Below are 17699 nucleotides of genomic sequence, written 5' to 3' on the forward strand. Positions count from 1 at the left end.
ATAGAGGGGGCCATATCAAGTCCTTCTCATCACCAACATCGCTGTTACTTACAAAGGCCTGACAATGTGGACTCATTCCTCTTAGTGCAAGCGAGCTGCACCACCTCGAGTTGACTGCCCTTCCTCGTCGGATCCCAAATCTATACCCAGTCTCCGATCCTCCACGAAGTTCGCCTTAAAGCTGCACTGATTTCAGTCAGTGGTTCAATTCACCCAGACCACCTTCTTTGCCTGCCTCTCCACAGCCATGCAGTGCTGCATCCAATGCCTCTAATCGCTACTCCCTCTGTCTGAGGTAAGCTGTCTGTTCCTGGGCACTGGATATCTCTGTGGGGCTGGTCAGCTATTTTTGCTGCTGCCTTGACCATCCAGATGTTGATGGGATACATCACAGTTGCTGTGGGATGGTAAGTTCTTGAAAAAACTAACTGTACTGAACACATCCTTGGTCGGAGCCGATGGTCTCGAATTGTCAACAACTCCAAAGAAAGGCTACTTGAGAAATCCAGAGAAACAATGAACCTTTCCTCTTGCTGGATCTGCACACATGTGCCTAATGATTTAGAGGGACACATACCTTTGATCGAGATGCCATTTGAAAGAAACAAAACTTTACTTCACCTGTAGTATCCTGGGCACAGACTATTGAAATGCAATGGAATGCACCCTCAGTCCTTCCAAGGACTGGATAAGTACAACAAAACCCCTCGGTTGTTATTCCCAATGTTACTCATCTTGGTGTGTCACAGTGGGGAATAATGTGGGAGCACAACAAAGAGAACAACATGAGTGTCTTTGTGGAGTGAATATGACACTGTTATAGACATTATAAGCTTTGAGTCGTCCCATTATGGATTTTCCCACTAGGATGGTGTTTCATCAGCGCTGTCATCATGAGGAGGTACACTCACTTATTTAGCAAAACTATAGCCAGTCCATGGCTGCATCACACAGTCTGGTTGGGAACTTGCACAGGCCCCCAGTCCCCATCTGAGCACCGATCCACGGCTCCCCTAAGCTAATCACAATGCTGCATTGCAACGTTGTGATTGGCAATGGGGAGCCTGGGTGCTTCCCGGTTCCGGGACGGAGAAGCGAAGGAAACATGGGGAAAAGGAAAGTGGTATTTTTTTGTTTTCTTTTTTTTGTTTAGCCTCTCCCCACCACTTCCTTCCCCCCTGCCCCTCAACCCTCATTGCCTGCCAGCCGCTACTGTGTGTGTGCCGTAGCAGGGTCTCAGTGCTGCCCATACCTTCCTAACACTTCTCTTAACATATATAAACTGTTAAGAAATTGCATGAGATTCCAAAACAGGTTTGGTTTCAACGTTTTCAACCACAGTAGCATCTGGTCCTGGCTTTCTGGAACCTTTTTAAACTGAGGAATGTATCTATTTGAAATAGTAATACTGATTGTGGTTACATTGAATACTTTAATAAAACTATTCCGTAATTCCACACTGGAATTCCACTCTACACCACTTGTAATCGGCTCTTGGAGTCTCGACGTGTATGTCCCAAAATCAGGCCTATTAAGCTCCACCCCTCAAATGACTGATGCCCTGGGCATTTGTAATTTTGTGGGGTAGGGGCAGTTCCTGTTATCGGAGCGTCCCTTCTGAAATGGAAATTATCTGAAGAATCGGGACTACAGCACCTGATTCCGAGGTCATTCCTAATTTCTCCATGGAGTTTTAATTTGACCTTTCAGCGGCTTTCTGCAGTCAAGTGACTGAGGGAAATACTCTGGATCCACGGAGATAGTGCAGATCTCGTAATTACAACAGGGCTGGTAACACGTGCTACAAGCCTCATTGGAATTACCGGGGCTCTCATAATGAGGCCCTAATTGGTCTGCATGGGTTTGTGTAATTTCTCTTTTATGTCTTACTCTACTAATTTGGTGGTTTATTCTGTAATTTGTAACGCTATTTATATGATTTCACCCTTCCTCCTTGTAGGCGGCATCAGAACTCCTAATTATCTTCATAAGATATGTAAATTATCGCTGCTAAATTATCTGCATATCATATGCAAACTCGTTTTGTTTCAGGTATTTGCACCACCTATTTAGTCTTCCATTTATTTCTTATGTGTAAAGTCTGGGTCAGTTACTGGAAGAGCATTTATCTGAAGCCATTGAGCTGGTTCACACGTATTAAAACTCCAACCAAATTAACAAATTACCTGCTAGGTGTTTAGCATGAGCAGGAGACTCTGCGTGCTTCTGGCGAGGAGACTTTTCCTTCTCAGTTTTGATGAAGCCATTCTGCAGAGCTGCATGCCGCTCTGCTGCCGCTCTCTTGGCTTCCAGCTTCTTCTGCCTACAGGTCTTGACCGGCTCAGAATGCTTCCTTACTTTCCTGCGGAAGGAGTTCAAGACCTGGATTGCACCACTCTCTATCTTCTTCTCCTGCCCCTCAGCACTTCCAAACTCATCCACAGAGGAAGCTCTGTACAAAGGTAAGACATGCAGCTGCTCATCTTCCGGAATTTTGCCAATTTCACGGTTGTCCTCTCTGGTCAGGGTGCATACCTAATAGGGAAAATAAATCATGATTAACTATTCGAAAGGCATTCATGAACTTTATTCGGATGATTGCAAAATATATATAGTCAGTTTTTGAACACTCAGCACAGTCTTGCTATTACCAGAAGGGGCAAAGAAGGGCTTCTAACAAATGAACCCTGATCAATGGTTGACTTCTCCAGGGGCCAGGTGGTTCCGACAGACCTTCAATGCACTTTTGGCACCTTCGGCACCTAATGGTTCCCCCACAAGGGTGGTGGGGACCGGAGCTTTATTCGAGCAACTTTTGAAGGGACTTTGGGGACTAGGCGCTTGCCATTGCCTGGTGTCACACACTGTTGTGAGTGAGCAATGATACAGAGTGTGCTGCTTCTGCAACCTTAAAGCTCTCAACCTCAGAAAGGAGATCTAGGGAGTCCCTTCCGGCTGCGTCTTTAAGCTTATGGGATGAATCTTGAACTACAGTGGATCTGGGACAGTGCCTAAAAATCTTTGTCTGAGGGAGGATCTGACTGGATTCGGTGCTGCTGAAGACTAAAAAGTAAGTTGGGTGAAGAGTCCAACAAAGTAGGTAACTTGATAGTGACCTTGCAGTCACTGCTCTTGCTGCTGCAATGTGTTTGCAAGCTGCCTAGCGAAATATAGACTGATGAACACTTTTTGTGAACTGTCTCTACCAAGGAAAAAGTTACATAAATTCTAGTTTCTGTTCCTGGGGAGTTCAAAATCATTCCTTTACCCCTTTCGGTTTTGTACTGTAGCCCAATCCCAAGTCTTGGTGAACCTCGGTTATTGCAGTAGGCTCTGGACAGACCAGGATCTATACCGGCTCCACTTAAACCCTTCAAACACGCAGCAGCTCACTTCATTAGCAGTAGTAGGCAGTGTGATCCCTCATGGAAATACAGACAATTGCATATACCCTCATCAGTACTATCTGAGATATTGGTCAGCCCCCCAAAAGTCAGATATCTACTGTAATCACAGGGATCAATTTGCAATGGGTATTTTCAGATTGTTTAAAATATTTTTTGAAATGGCCATATAGCAGTTATCACTGGATACGCTCAAAATCGTCCCTTGACACCTGTTTCCCTGGCTCATCTGCAATACTCTTGGGTCATTTTTCTTCTCAACCTTTTAACCTGTCCAGGTAGGTGAATGTTCAGACATTTTATTCCACCAGCTGATTAGTGGATGTGCTAACCAAACCAGAGTGCCTAACAGGGCAGAGATTCAGACACAGGTAAACAGTGATTGTTATGGGCTCGGCAGGAGCTAGACACACCAGTGATGCTCAGTGGCGTAGCTCGTCCTTTTGCCGCCCTTGGTGGTCGGGGCGTCTGCCACCCCGCGAGGGACGCAGGTGCGAGTGGGAGGCGGTCACGACGGTCCCTGCTTTCGCCAACTCGTGGACACTGGTAAGAGCAGTGGAGGGGAGCGGGGTCTCTGCTGCCCCCAAAACTCCTGCCACCCGGGGCAAACCGCCCCCTTTGCTATGCCACTGGTTATGCTTCCGGGTGGTAACAGGCGGCACATGTGGAACCTACATTCTACCTTCAATCAACTGATTATCTGCAATACTCATGCAGCCAAACATTCAGAGCATACAATTTTCCAGCTGCTCACTTAAAGGTTAGCACCGGCAAAGTAGTCTCTGTGGGAGCTGGAGGTGGAAAGTGGGCAACTGCCAGCTAATGAAAAGGCTAGAAGGGGGTATCAGTGCGAGGAAGAGGACCAATAGAACAGGAAAGGTGGCCCTGTGTCCTTTCTCTGAAAGTTGTTCTATTTACAAGAGGTCTTTAGGTATTTGAGCACAGGAGAGCAATCCTGCAAGAGGCCTGCTGGAAGGATGCATGGTGGCAATGTAGCAGTCTGCTCTTCCACGGGGCCCTGGGCCACTCTATATGGCTGGGCTTATTGAAACACTGAATAGTAAAATAGTGTTAGATCTTAAGTCCGACCCACATACGTTAATAATATACTTGGATATTCATTATACCAAAATTCGCCTCATACACATTCATTCTGGGCACCAGGAAAAACTGACTTGATTTGACAATTTTGTGGCCGAAAAAGCTCAGTTCTACTTCTTTGTATCTTTGGACACTGCATGTCCTCCTTGGTTCTTTCTGTGTGGCACGGCGCCCTGAACAATATCGCCTGTCATTTGTACCCTGCATGTCTTAAAATGCACTGCCTGGTGGGAGTTATCAGACTATGCCACCTGTTGCATCCCTTCCATGCTTTCTTTCATATATGCAGTCTTGCAACAGACTTTACTGGTGCCTACAGAAGAGAAACGTAGTGGGTACATGACTTACCAATGTACTTCCATTTTGCATGTTGTGCACGTCTCTGTGGGAATGTGCACAAAAATCGAGGCAGGCAGTGACTCCAGAGAATGGACGACCATCCTTTAAACCCAATCGGCAGTCTAGCGCTCTGTTTTCATATTCAACCTGTGAAAAAATTACATTTCCACTATAAGACGTACTACTCACCAATACTGGAAACACTCTTGAATCTTAAAACATCCAGTCACAGCCCCTCCTACCACCACCCATCTTCTTTAAAAGGGCGTATTTATTAGCAAGTAAACACATATAATCTTGCACTGAAAAAAGCTCTCAGACCAATGATAAAGTAAATTAATCTCATAGACTGTGCAAGAGCATTAGGAAATCCCCATTTTCATCACTTTGTTTTATACACGATTCATTATGAGTGTTAGTAGCTCAAAAATAATGGAATACATGGTTTTAATTAAGAGAAGAGTGAACGGACATCGCTATAGTCATCCCCTCCGGCTACACCAACAAGACCTTTGGCACAAATCCAGAGGTGGAGTCGCCATGATATTTAAAGATACCATCAGCTGCACCAACTTCATTGACACCCCCATCAGCTACATGGAACACCTCACATTCAAGATATGCATCACAGCCAACTTCTCCCTTGCTGAACATTTATATACACACCATCAGGACCCCACACCAGTTTTGCCAAAGACATCACAAACTTCATCACAGCCCTCATCATCATCAACGCCAGCACCTGCATCCTCCTCGGAGACCTTAACTTTCATCTAGAAAACCTCACTGACCAAAACTCAACGGCCCTTTCTAGATTATCTTGGAAACCATCGTCTCATCCAGCACATTACCGAACCCACCCTAGGTGCCGGACACCTATTGAACTCGATTCCTCAATCAGCAACATCACAGTTAAGCCAGCAACTATGACCTTGGCAGACAATACCCCCGTCATTTTCACCATAGACATCCCACACCTTCACAAATCTGCCACCACTGGAACTGCCTGCTGCAGCTGGAAAAGCATCTCAGAGCAGTGGCCGAAGCACACCAACGACTTGCTGGAAGCCATCAACAACCTCAGCTGCTTGATCACCACCAGCACCGACATCGTGGCTCCTCTCAAGAACAAGCCAACAGCAAGAACCAGACCACAGGCCAGCTGGTAAACAGAGAACCTCAGGCCGATGAAATGCCACTGCAAGCAACTGGAGCGTAAATGGAAAACAAGTCATGGCATCACAGACAAGACATCTTCAAATCAGCCCAAAGATGCTACCACCAGCAGATACAGAGACACATCAACACCAGCACTAACAGCAACAAGATAATCTTTGCCATCATCAAAGATGTCATCACACAGAACACCTGGAAACATGCAACAATCATGTCCCTGCTCCAGAAACCATCCGCTGACCTAGCCACGCTTTCCAGCTACAGACCCAACTCCCTCCTACCATACCCGGCAATGGTCTTAGAGAAACTAATCAACTGACATCTCACCGACCACCTCAGCAACCACCAGCCATGCAGTCTGGATTCAGGCCCAACCACAGTACAGAAACAGCACTCATTGCCACCACAGACGACATCCACAGGATCCTTGACAGGAGACATGGCAGCCCTCATTCCTTGGACCTCTCTGCAGCATTTCGCACAGTCTCAACCCCCATCCTCATCAGGGACCTGCACATGATTGGCATGCAAAGACCTTCTTTCTGCTGGATATGCACCTCAATGGATATAGCACAAGTTGTCAGCCTGGCACCTTACCCCTTAGACGCCTGCAAACTCATCTGAGGAGTGCCTCATGGTGCATTGCTCAGCACCAGCCTTTTCAATTCATACATGATCCCTCTGGCCAACGTCCTCTGCACACATGACAAACATCCTCTTATATTCAGTGACACACAACTCATACTCTCCCTTTCAGGTAACACATGAAACAATTTCAGCGCCGATGTCGCTAACTGGATGAAAGCCAAGTGTCTCAAGAGCAACACCGACTAGACAAAGTAGTGATCTTCGGCAAGAACACCTCACCATGGGACTCCAACTGGTGGCTGACCACACCAGGAACCTTGGTATAATTATCGATAACAAACTGTACATGACCACATAAGTCAACGCAGTCACTGCATCCTGCTTCCAGACCCTGAAGATGCTGAGGAAAATCTGATCTGCAAATGTCTCCCAAGCAACACTAGAAAAACTGTCACTCACACCTGAGTCACCAGCAAGTTGGACTATGGAAACACCCTCTATGCTTGGATCATTAAGCAACTCACTAAAAGACTACAAAACATCCAGAACTCGGCAGCCAGACTCATCCTCAATCTCCCACAAACAACTCACATCACACCACACCTCAGGGAACTACACTGCTCCCGATGCACAAATGCACCCAATTCAAACTCCTCACACACACATTCAAAGCACTACACAACTCGGACCCCACCTACCTGAACAGTCGCATCGCTTTCCACCACCCATTCAGACACCTCCGTGTCACATGACTTGTACTCGCAAACATCCCATGCATACACAGAACCAGTTCATGAGGGCGGGCGTTCTCTTGCATCTTTCCTATGACCTTCCACTCCACAAAAGCTGAAGACCATTAACCAACCTACCTAAGACCGGGATAGGCACACACACCTGCTCAGCGCCTTGATCCCCCTCGTAGTTGATAGTGTGCTATACAAATACACATAACATGACGTAACACTTGTTTTGCTGGCGCTCATTGATGCTTTTAGAAAACATTTTCAAGGTGGAATCTAAAACAACTAGTGGTGTACTGAGAGTTACATCTAATAATACTGTATGTAATTGGTCACTAAAGATATCATAGACCCACCATATGAGGCATACTTGCAAAAAGAAAGGAGCCAGATTTCTGAATACTTTAAGAATTATTTCCCAGAGTTGCAATGAAAACAAAACTCAGCCTGAATCAAAAATCAAAACTTTGACAGACCACTGAAAGTAAGTGAGCATTCACAAAATGGGCCTTAAAAGCCCACACGTGATTTATACACACCCAGCAATACTCTGCAACAGTATTGGGGAGATCTTAATCTACCGTCTACAAGAAAAGCATAAAGAAATACTTTAAGCTAGTCAGGACCTCATTTATGAGGTTTTGCTGCAGCGCCGCAGGCCTTCCTGCTGCGCTGCCCTACGGCAAAAGAAACCGGCACGAATGCGCCGTATCTATCAGATACAGTGCATTCTTCTCCTTTCCCCGCGCATGGGCGCACAATGTGCTGCCGTGTGCCAACGGAGGCACCTTTGTACCATGATGCAAGGGTGCCTGCGTTGCAAGGATGAATACTTTTGTGCAGGAAGGATTTTTCCTCTTTCTATGTGTGCTGCAGGATGTTTCAGCTCTTGCAGGAAAATCAGAAATTGTTTTCTTGGTTTCTGTTTTCTTGTTTTGGTCATCTCAAAACCATCAGGCTCTTGGTATAATTGATGCGAGTGAAGTCAGAGTAAGAATGCTTCAACAATGTGGTGGGATTGTTGGTGTAGACAACCTTGTCAATCAAGCACATTGACTTATATTTGATGAGGGAGAGCCACTGAAGAGAGGTGATGTGACTGTATTTTCATATAGTGCAACTGTAGTGAAAGCAGCAAGATAGGGCAAATAAATGTCATAACATTTACAAAGATGTTCACAGTTTAAAAAGAATCATCACTCAAGTAACAACGTGATATATTCTGAAACTGTACACATTTTATCCACATATATCAATTTGGTGTCTAGAAAGCTAGGTTTTGTAGCAATACCATCCTTTTATTTTTAGAACTGAAACCAATTTTACCATTATGCATCTGCTTGCCATTTTCTAATAATGCACAATTGTCACCATTCTTCAGCTTATTGTTTTTTGGAAATACGGCCCTTTTGTCTTCAAATACAAACTTTTCAATGTAGTTAAATAAATTAATTTTGTTACCACACATTAGTTTGTTGTTTTGTGAAAATAAGTTACCTTGTAATTGTGAGCACACTTAAAATGTAATCCCTAAATATCAGCGTTATATACTGCATATTTTAAGGTTGCACCTAAAAGTCAAATCGTCATTTTCTGCAAATTCACTAAGGGGCTTATTTATGAGAGGGCTGCGTCATGTTTGCACCACGCAATGTGGTATATGTGTGACGCCAACGTCTAGGTCTGATTTTTGAAGCCTCACAAAGTCACTTTGCATGGCTCTAAGTACCTTACAAAATCTGGAGTAATGCAGCTGCGTTACTCTGCCCTGGGAAGGCGTTCCATGGGCATTGTGTGGATGTTCCAATGCATCTCCCATGGATTTTGATGCATCCCAAGATTCCCAAGATGTAAACCTGGATATGCGCCAAAATCTTACACCTTCCCAGGGGAGGAGTAACAAGGAGAAATATCTCTATTTCTCCTAGTTTCTTCCTCTTTCTAGGAGTGCTGCATTCTGCAACACACATACAAAGAGGCATTTGCATCCCAGGTTTGTTTTTGTGCAGGAAGGTGCCTCTTCCTGCACAAAAACAATCCTGCATGCAACACAGGCAGCCTTGCACAATGGTACTAGAAACATCTTAAGATACCCAAGTACAGTCTAATTTGCCCACCTGCAGTCTCACCTGCCACATAAGTCTCTCACGCGCATGCACAGCCTTTTGGCTGGCCTCCACACACACATAGGTAACACATAGGTACACTTGAACCTACAATCGCAAAAACAAATATTTGCTGTGTGGATCATTCCCCCATTTCCCACCTTCACTTGCCTCCTTAGTGGAGGGCTGGTGGTGTCTTCACTGCCTCCTATGTTCATGGTGTACCTGTATGACTTCTCTGAGTGAGGAGGGTTGGTGGTGTCTTCCCTGCCTCTTATTTTCACACTGTACCTGTATGCCTTCTCACAGTGGAGCACTCATCAGGAGTACACCACACAGACCATTACGAGGATCAAGTGATTGAAAGCTAGGCAAGCCAAGCTAAGGCAGGTGCAACGCTAGGACCCAGGTGGACAAAAAGAGATTCGTGGGCCATGAAAACAAGGCAAAGAAACTGGCATTTCGAGGGTCTGGCTAATGGAGGACTAGATCATTAGAGTCCTCCTCTGACGCCGCCATCCCCCAACTTTGTATACAGTGGGGACAAGGCCCCTCTCTTCTTGCTTGGGGTGAAATAATATATATATATATATATTAAAAAGTGGACATGAGCGAATTTGGCTTCCATAGGTCCCTGCACCAACACGTTTGTATGAAATTATGCATGTGATGAGGCAAAACATGCACTATAGACTGTTAATTTGTCGCACGGCCTATCTGCTTTGCAAAATATAGCTCCACTGCCTCATTGAAGAGGCTGCCCGGATCTAGAACACTCTTTAATTAGGTCAGATATTTATTTACTTATAGTTTTTATAGAGTGCAACACTTACCCTAGTGGGATATCACGGCACTGGTATCACTTCCTGACATTTCTGAAGGCATTATTAGTGAGGACCCCAAAAGCATTATGCTCTATACAACCATGTTTTTAGCTTCTTCCTGAACTCCAAATGACCTTTAATGAGGCGTAGGTCTAATGGTAATTTGTTCCTTTGGACGACTACATGATATGAGAGAGCGACCGCCCATTCTAACTTACTTTATTCACCTAGTTTTTGCTAAAGCAAAATTACAGGATCTCAGCTCTCGTGAAGGCAAATAGAATTCTATGTGTCTTGAAAAATTATAGGGCGAGTCTTATGTAATGCTTTATGTGCATGGCACAATAACTTAAATTTCGCTCTTTGGCACATTGGTAGCCAATGTAATGACTTCAGACATGCTGATGCCGAACTAAACTTGTCCTTATTGCAGATTAACTTGACCGCTGCATTTTGAGTAACCTGCAGTCGTGAAAACAAGTAGTCATGATGTCCATTCTTATTTTGTAAAATTGCCAAGGACGTGCATATAACCCTTCTATCTTTATCAATTTTCCAAGTGCCTTAAAATTAAGACTTTTTTGGAAGAATTATTAAATTGATTTGAAGGGAAATTATTTTTTAGAAACTAATCCAATTTCATGGTGGCAGTGATTTTAACAATTCCGAGTGCTGGCCCAGAGACTGCACCCGTCAGTGTCTGTGAATATATAATATGAAGAAAAGAAAGGCATACTCTTTCTTAAAAACACTGGAAAGATCCCCACACAAGAAATTCACTTAAACTTGCCTGGTTGTTGAAGGCATCAGGTGCCATCTTCTTGTAAGTCGGAGCAATCAATGTTGACAGGTTCTGCAGACGTGCTTCGAGCCTTTCCTCCTGTTTCAAGAAATACATTAAGTATAAAACATACAACCAATTATTTTGTAACATTCTGATTTTACCTAATCTAGTTATACAGAGCTGTATGTCACGACACTGGGCACAAACATACCGTGATGCCAAAATATCATATCCTAAATATCGACTACAAAAATGTTGCGAGGGTAGGTCTTCAGAGAGGGGGATAAAACGCAACCCTGCCAATAATTTAAGTGATGTTCTCCTCTACAATCGACAGTGTTATTGGCCCGTACTTAAATATTCTCTGTTCTTGCTTGTGATTTTGGAGTCCTTAAAGTAGAATATAGCATGTATCCTTGACGTATTACTTACAGAGTATTATGCATTTAATCGAATATGCTACTTACCAGTATGCATCTGTTCTTGGCATGTAGGGCTGCTGACATTCATATCTGTGCATAGATCGCCGCCTAGTGTTGGGTCCGGATGATTGCATATTGTTGTCCTGGAAGAGTCTTCGAAGTATCACGAGATAGGTGGCTCCTCCCCTGGACTACAGTGCGCATGGGCATCCCCTCCATCCTTAGATTGTTTTTCGCAATTGTGGCATAAATGGAGTGTAATATAGTGAATGATGACCATGCTAACTAGTAATTACTGAATGCTACAGCTGCTACAGGCGCCGGGGAGGAGGGTGGGCGATATGAATGTCAGCAGCCCTACATGCCAAGAACAGATGCATACTGGTAAGTAGCATATTCGGTTCGAGGCATGTGGGCTGCTGAATTCATATCTGTGCATAGATTATATAGCAGTCCCTCTATTTAGTGGCGGCTGTCCGTGCCAGCTGCAGCAGTCTGAAAAAGAGTTTTGAGAACACCCTGTCCTACAGCTGCCTGCTGTCTTGAGTGTACATCTACACAGTAGTGTTTTGTAAATGTATGTATAGTGGACCATGTGGCTGCTCTACATATCTCCTGTAAAGGAATATTCCCTAGGAAAGCCATGGAGGCCCCTAACTTTCGTGTGGAGTGGGCTCTTGGAGGAATCGTTAGTGTGCGCTTAGCTTTTTCATAGCAAATCTGTATACACTTAACGATCCACCTAGCTATTCCTGCTTTGGAAATGGGGTTGCCTTTGTGCTGTGGAGAAAAGGCAACAAACAGTTGTTTTGTCTTCCTGAAAGTCTGTGTTCTGTCAATATAGTACTTGATAGCTCTCTTGACATCAAGTGTGTGGAGCATTCTCTCTGCTACATTCTCAGGATTAGGATAAAACACCGGTAGTTCTATGGATTGGTTCATATGGAACTGCGATATCACCTTGGGCATGAATGTAGGGTTGGTGCGTAGTACGACCCTGTTTGCATGAACCTGTATAAATGGCTCTTGAATGGTTAGTGCCTGGAGTTCACTAACTCTTCTTAGTGAAGTAATGGCTACTAGGAAAGCTACTTTCCAGGTTAGAAATTGAATCTCACAGGAGTGTAGAGGTTCAAAAGGTGGTCCCATGGGTCTGGTGAGGACCACATTTAGGTTCCAGACTGGTGAAGGTGGGTGTGTAGGAGGAATCACTCATTTGAGTCCCTCCAAGAAGGCTTTGATGGCAGGCACTCTGAACAGTGAGAGGTGCTGCCTGTTCTGAAGGTAAGCTGCCAGTGCGGTTAAATGTATACGGATGGAATTGTATGCTAGATTGTATCTGTGTAAGTGTAATAGATAACAGATAATGTTCTGAGTTGATGCATCCAGCGGATTGATGTCATTATTTTTACAATAAATGACAAATCTTTTCCACTTAGCATGCTCTGGTCGTGGGTCTCCTTGCCTCCTTGATGATATTCATACATTCTGGAGGCAAGTTTAGGTAGCCAAATTCTAAGATCTCAGGAGCCAGATCGCCAGGTTTAGCTGTTGCGGATCTGGGTGCTGAATCTCGCCATGGCTCTGCGTTAAAAGCCTGGGTGTTAGCCGCAGTCTTTGATGCGGTACCACGGAGAGTTCTAGAAACGTGGTGTACCATGGCTGGCGTGCCCACGTTGGAGCAACCAGGATGAGTGTCATCGAGTGTTGCCTCAGTTTGCGTGCCACTAGCGGTATTAATGGTGCCGGGGGAAAAGCGTACGCAAATCTGCCTGACCAGTTCATCCATATCGCATTGCCCTGCGACTGTGGATGTGGGAACCTGGCGGCAAAGCTTTGGCATTTTGCGTTTTCCCTTGTGGCGAATAGGTCTATCTCTGGATGACTCCACTGCTGGAAGTACGGTTGGAGTACTGATAGATGTATCTCCCATTCGTGCATCTGGTGGCTGTGTCTGCTGAGCAGATCCGCCATTTGGTTGTCCTTGCCCGGGAGGTGTTCCGCCATGAGGAAGATGTTTCTCTGAATGGCCCACTTCCACATGCTCTGAGCCAGATGAGACAACTGTGGAGAGTGTGTTGCTCCCTGCTTCTGTATGTAGTACATGGCAGTCATGTTGTCCGTCCGGATCAACACGACTTTGTTGCACAAGTGTACTTTGAATTCCTTCATTGCTAGGAAGATTGACATCAGTTCCAGTAGGTTGATGTGCATCCCCCTCTGCTGTGTTGTCCATAGTCCCTGCACTGTGTAATTGAGTACATGAGCTCCCCATCCCTGGAGAGACGCGTCCGCCGTCAGTATTATTTGTGGTACAGGCTCTTGGAACGGTCGGCCCTTGGCAAGGTTTTGTGGATTCCACCAATGCAGAGAGTTGTATGCCCGACCGCTGACCAACACTAGGTCTTTCAACTGTCCTTGAGCCTGATTCCACTGACGTGCTAAGCACTCCTGAAGCGGGCGCATATGTAATCTTGCGTGCGGGACTATGAAGATGCAGGAAGCCATCATGCCTATCAACTGCATAAACACTTGTGCCGGTAGTGAGTGTTGAGGTCTGAACTTTTTTATTAGCAACTGCATGCTGTTGATCCTCATGGAATTTGGCTGTGCCTTGGTTGCCAGAGTGTCTATGGTCGCGCCTAGGTACTGCCGTACGTGGGCGGGTTGAAGGTGGGACTTTGGATAATTCAGTGAGAATCCCAGGCTGTGAAGAAGGTGAATGGTGTGGGATATGTGGCTGGCACACTGCTGGGCTGACTTTGCCTGGATAAGCCAGTCGTCCAGATAAGGATAGACATGTATGTGCTGTCTCCTTAAGTGTGCCGCCACTGTTGCCAGGCACTTGGTGAACACCCTTGGTGCCGTTGTTACTCCGAAAGGGAGGACTTTGAACTGGTAATGTTGATCTTGAATAGTGAACCTGAGATACTTTCTGTGTGATGGGTGCATGGGTATATGGAAATACGCATCTTTGAGATCTAGTGTTGCGAGAAAGTCTCCCTGACTGAGCAACGGCAGCACCTGCTGCAGGGTGAGCATGTGAAAATGCTCTGATAGAATGTAACGGTTCAGAGGTCTTAGATCCAGTATGGGTCTGAGAGACCCGTCCTTTTTGGGGATCAGAAAATACAGTGAGTACACCCCTGATCCTTGGTCTTGTACAGGCACGAGTTCTATGGCTCCTTTGTGGAGCATACTGAGCACTTCCTGGTGCAATAAGTGCAAGTGCTCTGCGGACATAGGACTGTGTCGTGGTGGTATGTTTGGTGGAGTGGATGTTAGCTCCAGACAATAACCGTACTGGACAATTTCTCTCACCCACCTGTCTGTAGTGATGGATTTCCAGACCGGCAGGAACCGTTGGAGTCTCCCCCCCGACAGGTGTTATGTGGTTGGGGGGCAGTGACAAGGCGTCACTGTTTGTTGGTGGCGGAGGACCTGGAGCTGTTGTTTCCTCGGCCTCTGCCCTTGACGTTGTTTCCACGGTATCCACCTCTGTTATTCTTATTATAGGTGGTCTGTGTACCTTGTTTAGTGTAATGCGACTGTTGGGAGTTCTGGCCTCTAGATGGTCCTCTGTTGGTAGAGCGACGAAAGGACCCACTCCTAAACTGCTGTGTTTGCAGAGCCCCCATAGACTTTGCAGTCTCTGTATCTTTTTTGATTTTTTCTAGGGTGGTGTCAACTTCGGGGCCAAAGAGGGAGTGAGGGTTGACAGGTTGATTGAGTATAGTTGTCTGTATCTCTGGTTTGAATCCTGAGACTCTCAACCAAGCATGCCTTCTTAACATGACGCTGGTGTTAATAGCCCTAGCTGCAGTGTCAGCTGCGTCAAGAGCGCACTTAATGGAAGCGTTGCTTATGAGCTTCCCTTCTATAATTAGTGACTCTGCTCCTTCCATATACTGATCTGGGAGGTGCTGTAGCAGTGTCTCCAGGGTATCATAATGCGCCCTGTCATACCTAGCCAGAAGTGCCTGAGTGTTGGTAATTCTCCATATGTTAGCTGCCTGTGCAGCAACTCTCTTTCCTGATGTTTCCAAGACCTTAGACTCCTTGTCAGGGGGAGGAGCATCACCCGTTGTCTGTGAGTTGGCCCTCTTCCGAGCATGGGAAACCACCGAGTCCAAAGGCAACTGGCCTCTTATGTAGGTAGGGTCCACCGAAGCTGGCCTATATTTTTTCTCAATCCTAGGGTTTAGTACTCTCGCCCTCGTGGTCTCCTTAAAAATGTCAGTAGCCTGTTTTAGGACACCCTTCAGCATGGGCAGAGTCTTAACAGATCTTTCTGAGGTAGAGAAGGTATCCATCAGAAAGTCCTCCTCAATAGGATCAGTGTGGAGCTGTACATCATGGTTCTCAGCTGCTCTCTCAATTAATGCATTGAAGGCAGCAGTATCCTCAGTTGGAGATGTCTTCACCAACATATGCTTGTGTGTCTGGAGCAGTATGTGGGTCCCCTGTACCAGTATTGTCCACCCAAGGTTGGTTTTGGTCTTCAGGGTCAGTGGTCAATGGATAAGTGCCCTCATCATCACCAGCATCCCCTGCATCCACATCAGACTGTGTGGGTGAGAATGACTGAGGCTCCTGGCTATAATATTGAATATGTTCCACAAGAACTGGTGATGTGGTTCTCCTTTTCTTTAATGGAATTTTGTATGGCTCCATAGATTTCTCGGGCACTATCTTTCTTTTATGTATTGAAAGTTGACCAGTCCCTGCATAGATAAACTGCCTCGGCTCCTCATCTTCTTGAGGTACTTCAACAGCTGCTTGTCCCATTGATACCCCTTGTGGCGCTTCGACAGTTTTCTTCGTGTCGATACCTTTCTTCGGTTCGGGACCCTTCTTTGCGTCGAACATCTTCGGTCGTACCGCCGGTGGTAATCCGAACTTGATGTGCGTCGATGCGGTCTGAACCGTGCTGCCCGTTTTCGGCTGCGGGGCTATTTTCGTGCTGAGCAGCGAAGCCCTGTCTTGGATGCGTAATAACGACTCCGACACCGTCTTCTTTAAGAAGGGAGATGGTGTTGTCGACTCGACATGGTCCTTTGAGACCTTCTTTGTAGTGGCATGGAGCCCCGTACCAGACGGCGGGTTCTCGACGCGAGGACTGGGAGGGATCGGCTCTTGAGGGTCGCCCTCTTTTTCTGTATCGACGATCCTCAGCGCCGATTTTATCGGGTCGACCACCTTGACCTTGGTTTTAGGTGCCGTCTTTTGGGTCTTCGGCTCCGACGGTTTCGAGGCCTTGTTGCCGATTAGAGACATTTTCTCTTTCGGTTTCGATTTTGGTGCCTGTGCCTTCAGTTTCGATTTATCTTGATCGAATGATGGCGCTTTCGATACCGATGGCTCTTCAGGACAGTTCGAAGCCGGGCCTGTAGGCGGGGCTGTAGAACGAGAGGAAATATCTTTGGTAAGGCCGTGTGGCGATCCCTCGACCTGAGCCTTATCGAGTGCCTCTTCGGGCCCTGTACCGACATTTGGGCCTAGCTCATCTTCCAAGCCATCTTCCTCGGCCCCAAGGGCCTCTTCGTCGTCTCCTACCTTGTCGACGACATCATCTTCATCTACTAGACGTTCGTCTTCGGCATCATAGTCGGATTCACGCTCCGAAGCCGGATCCGATATTCCCTCCTGAACTTCAAGGTCCACGACCTCTTCATCTTCGGTCCCGAAGATGTTGTCCGGGTTTGGCGCCGCTTTCTGCGCCTCGAGCCGAGCTGCTCGACGAATGAGAAGAGTTTTCTTCGATCGGAACCTGGAACACGCCATACAGGTGGCTTCGTCGTGTGTTGGAGAGACGTTGGGTGCACGTCGAAGCGAGCATACTTAGCGTTGCAAAGAGGGCAACGAAGGGGTTATTCGATTTCTTTGGACTATTTGATTCCATCGTCGATCTTGATCGGGCCTCTGGTGTTGAAGGGCAAACGGCTAACTTCGATGCTCTTCTTGAGAACTAACGTGACAAAAGTACTTAGCGCCGAACGAAAACAATACCGACGAGTTTAAAGGCCTTTTGGCCTAATAAAAATTAAGTTTTTCCTAAATACTCAAAGAGTTAAGATTAGGACATCCGAACCCAATGGCGGAAAAAAACAATCGAAGGATGGAGGGGATGCCCATGCGCACTGTAGTCCAGGGGAGGAGCCACCTATCTCGTGATACTTCGAAGACTATTCCAGGACAACAATATGCAATCATCCG

General features: G+C 46.1%; 1 protein-coding gene across 1 annotated transcript in view; it reads right to left on the reverse strand.

The window, feature by feature from the left end:
* The window catches only part of TET2 (tet methylcytosine dioxygenase 2), a 214681-nt gene that overhangs the window by 14170 nt on the left and 182812 nt on the right, over positions 1–17699 (reverse strand). The window contains exons 7-9 of the mRNA XM_085641414.1: positions 11068–11157; positions 4854–4991; positions 2187–2535 (exon numbers count right to left, since the gene is read on the reverse strand). Coding sequence (XP_085497540.1) covers positions 2187–2535; positions 4854–4991; positions 11068–11157 — 577 coding nt within the window. The remainder of the gene's footprint in view (positions 1–2186; positions 2536–4853; positions 4992–11067; positions 11158–17699) is intronic.

Source organism: Triturus cristatus, chromosome 2_2 (assembly GCF_964204655.1).
Source record: "Triturus cristatus chromosome 2_2, aTriCri1.1, whole genome shotgun sequence".
Taxonomy (NCBI): Eukaryota; Metazoa; Chordata; class Amphibia; order Caudata; family Salamandridae; genus Triturus; species Triturus cristatus.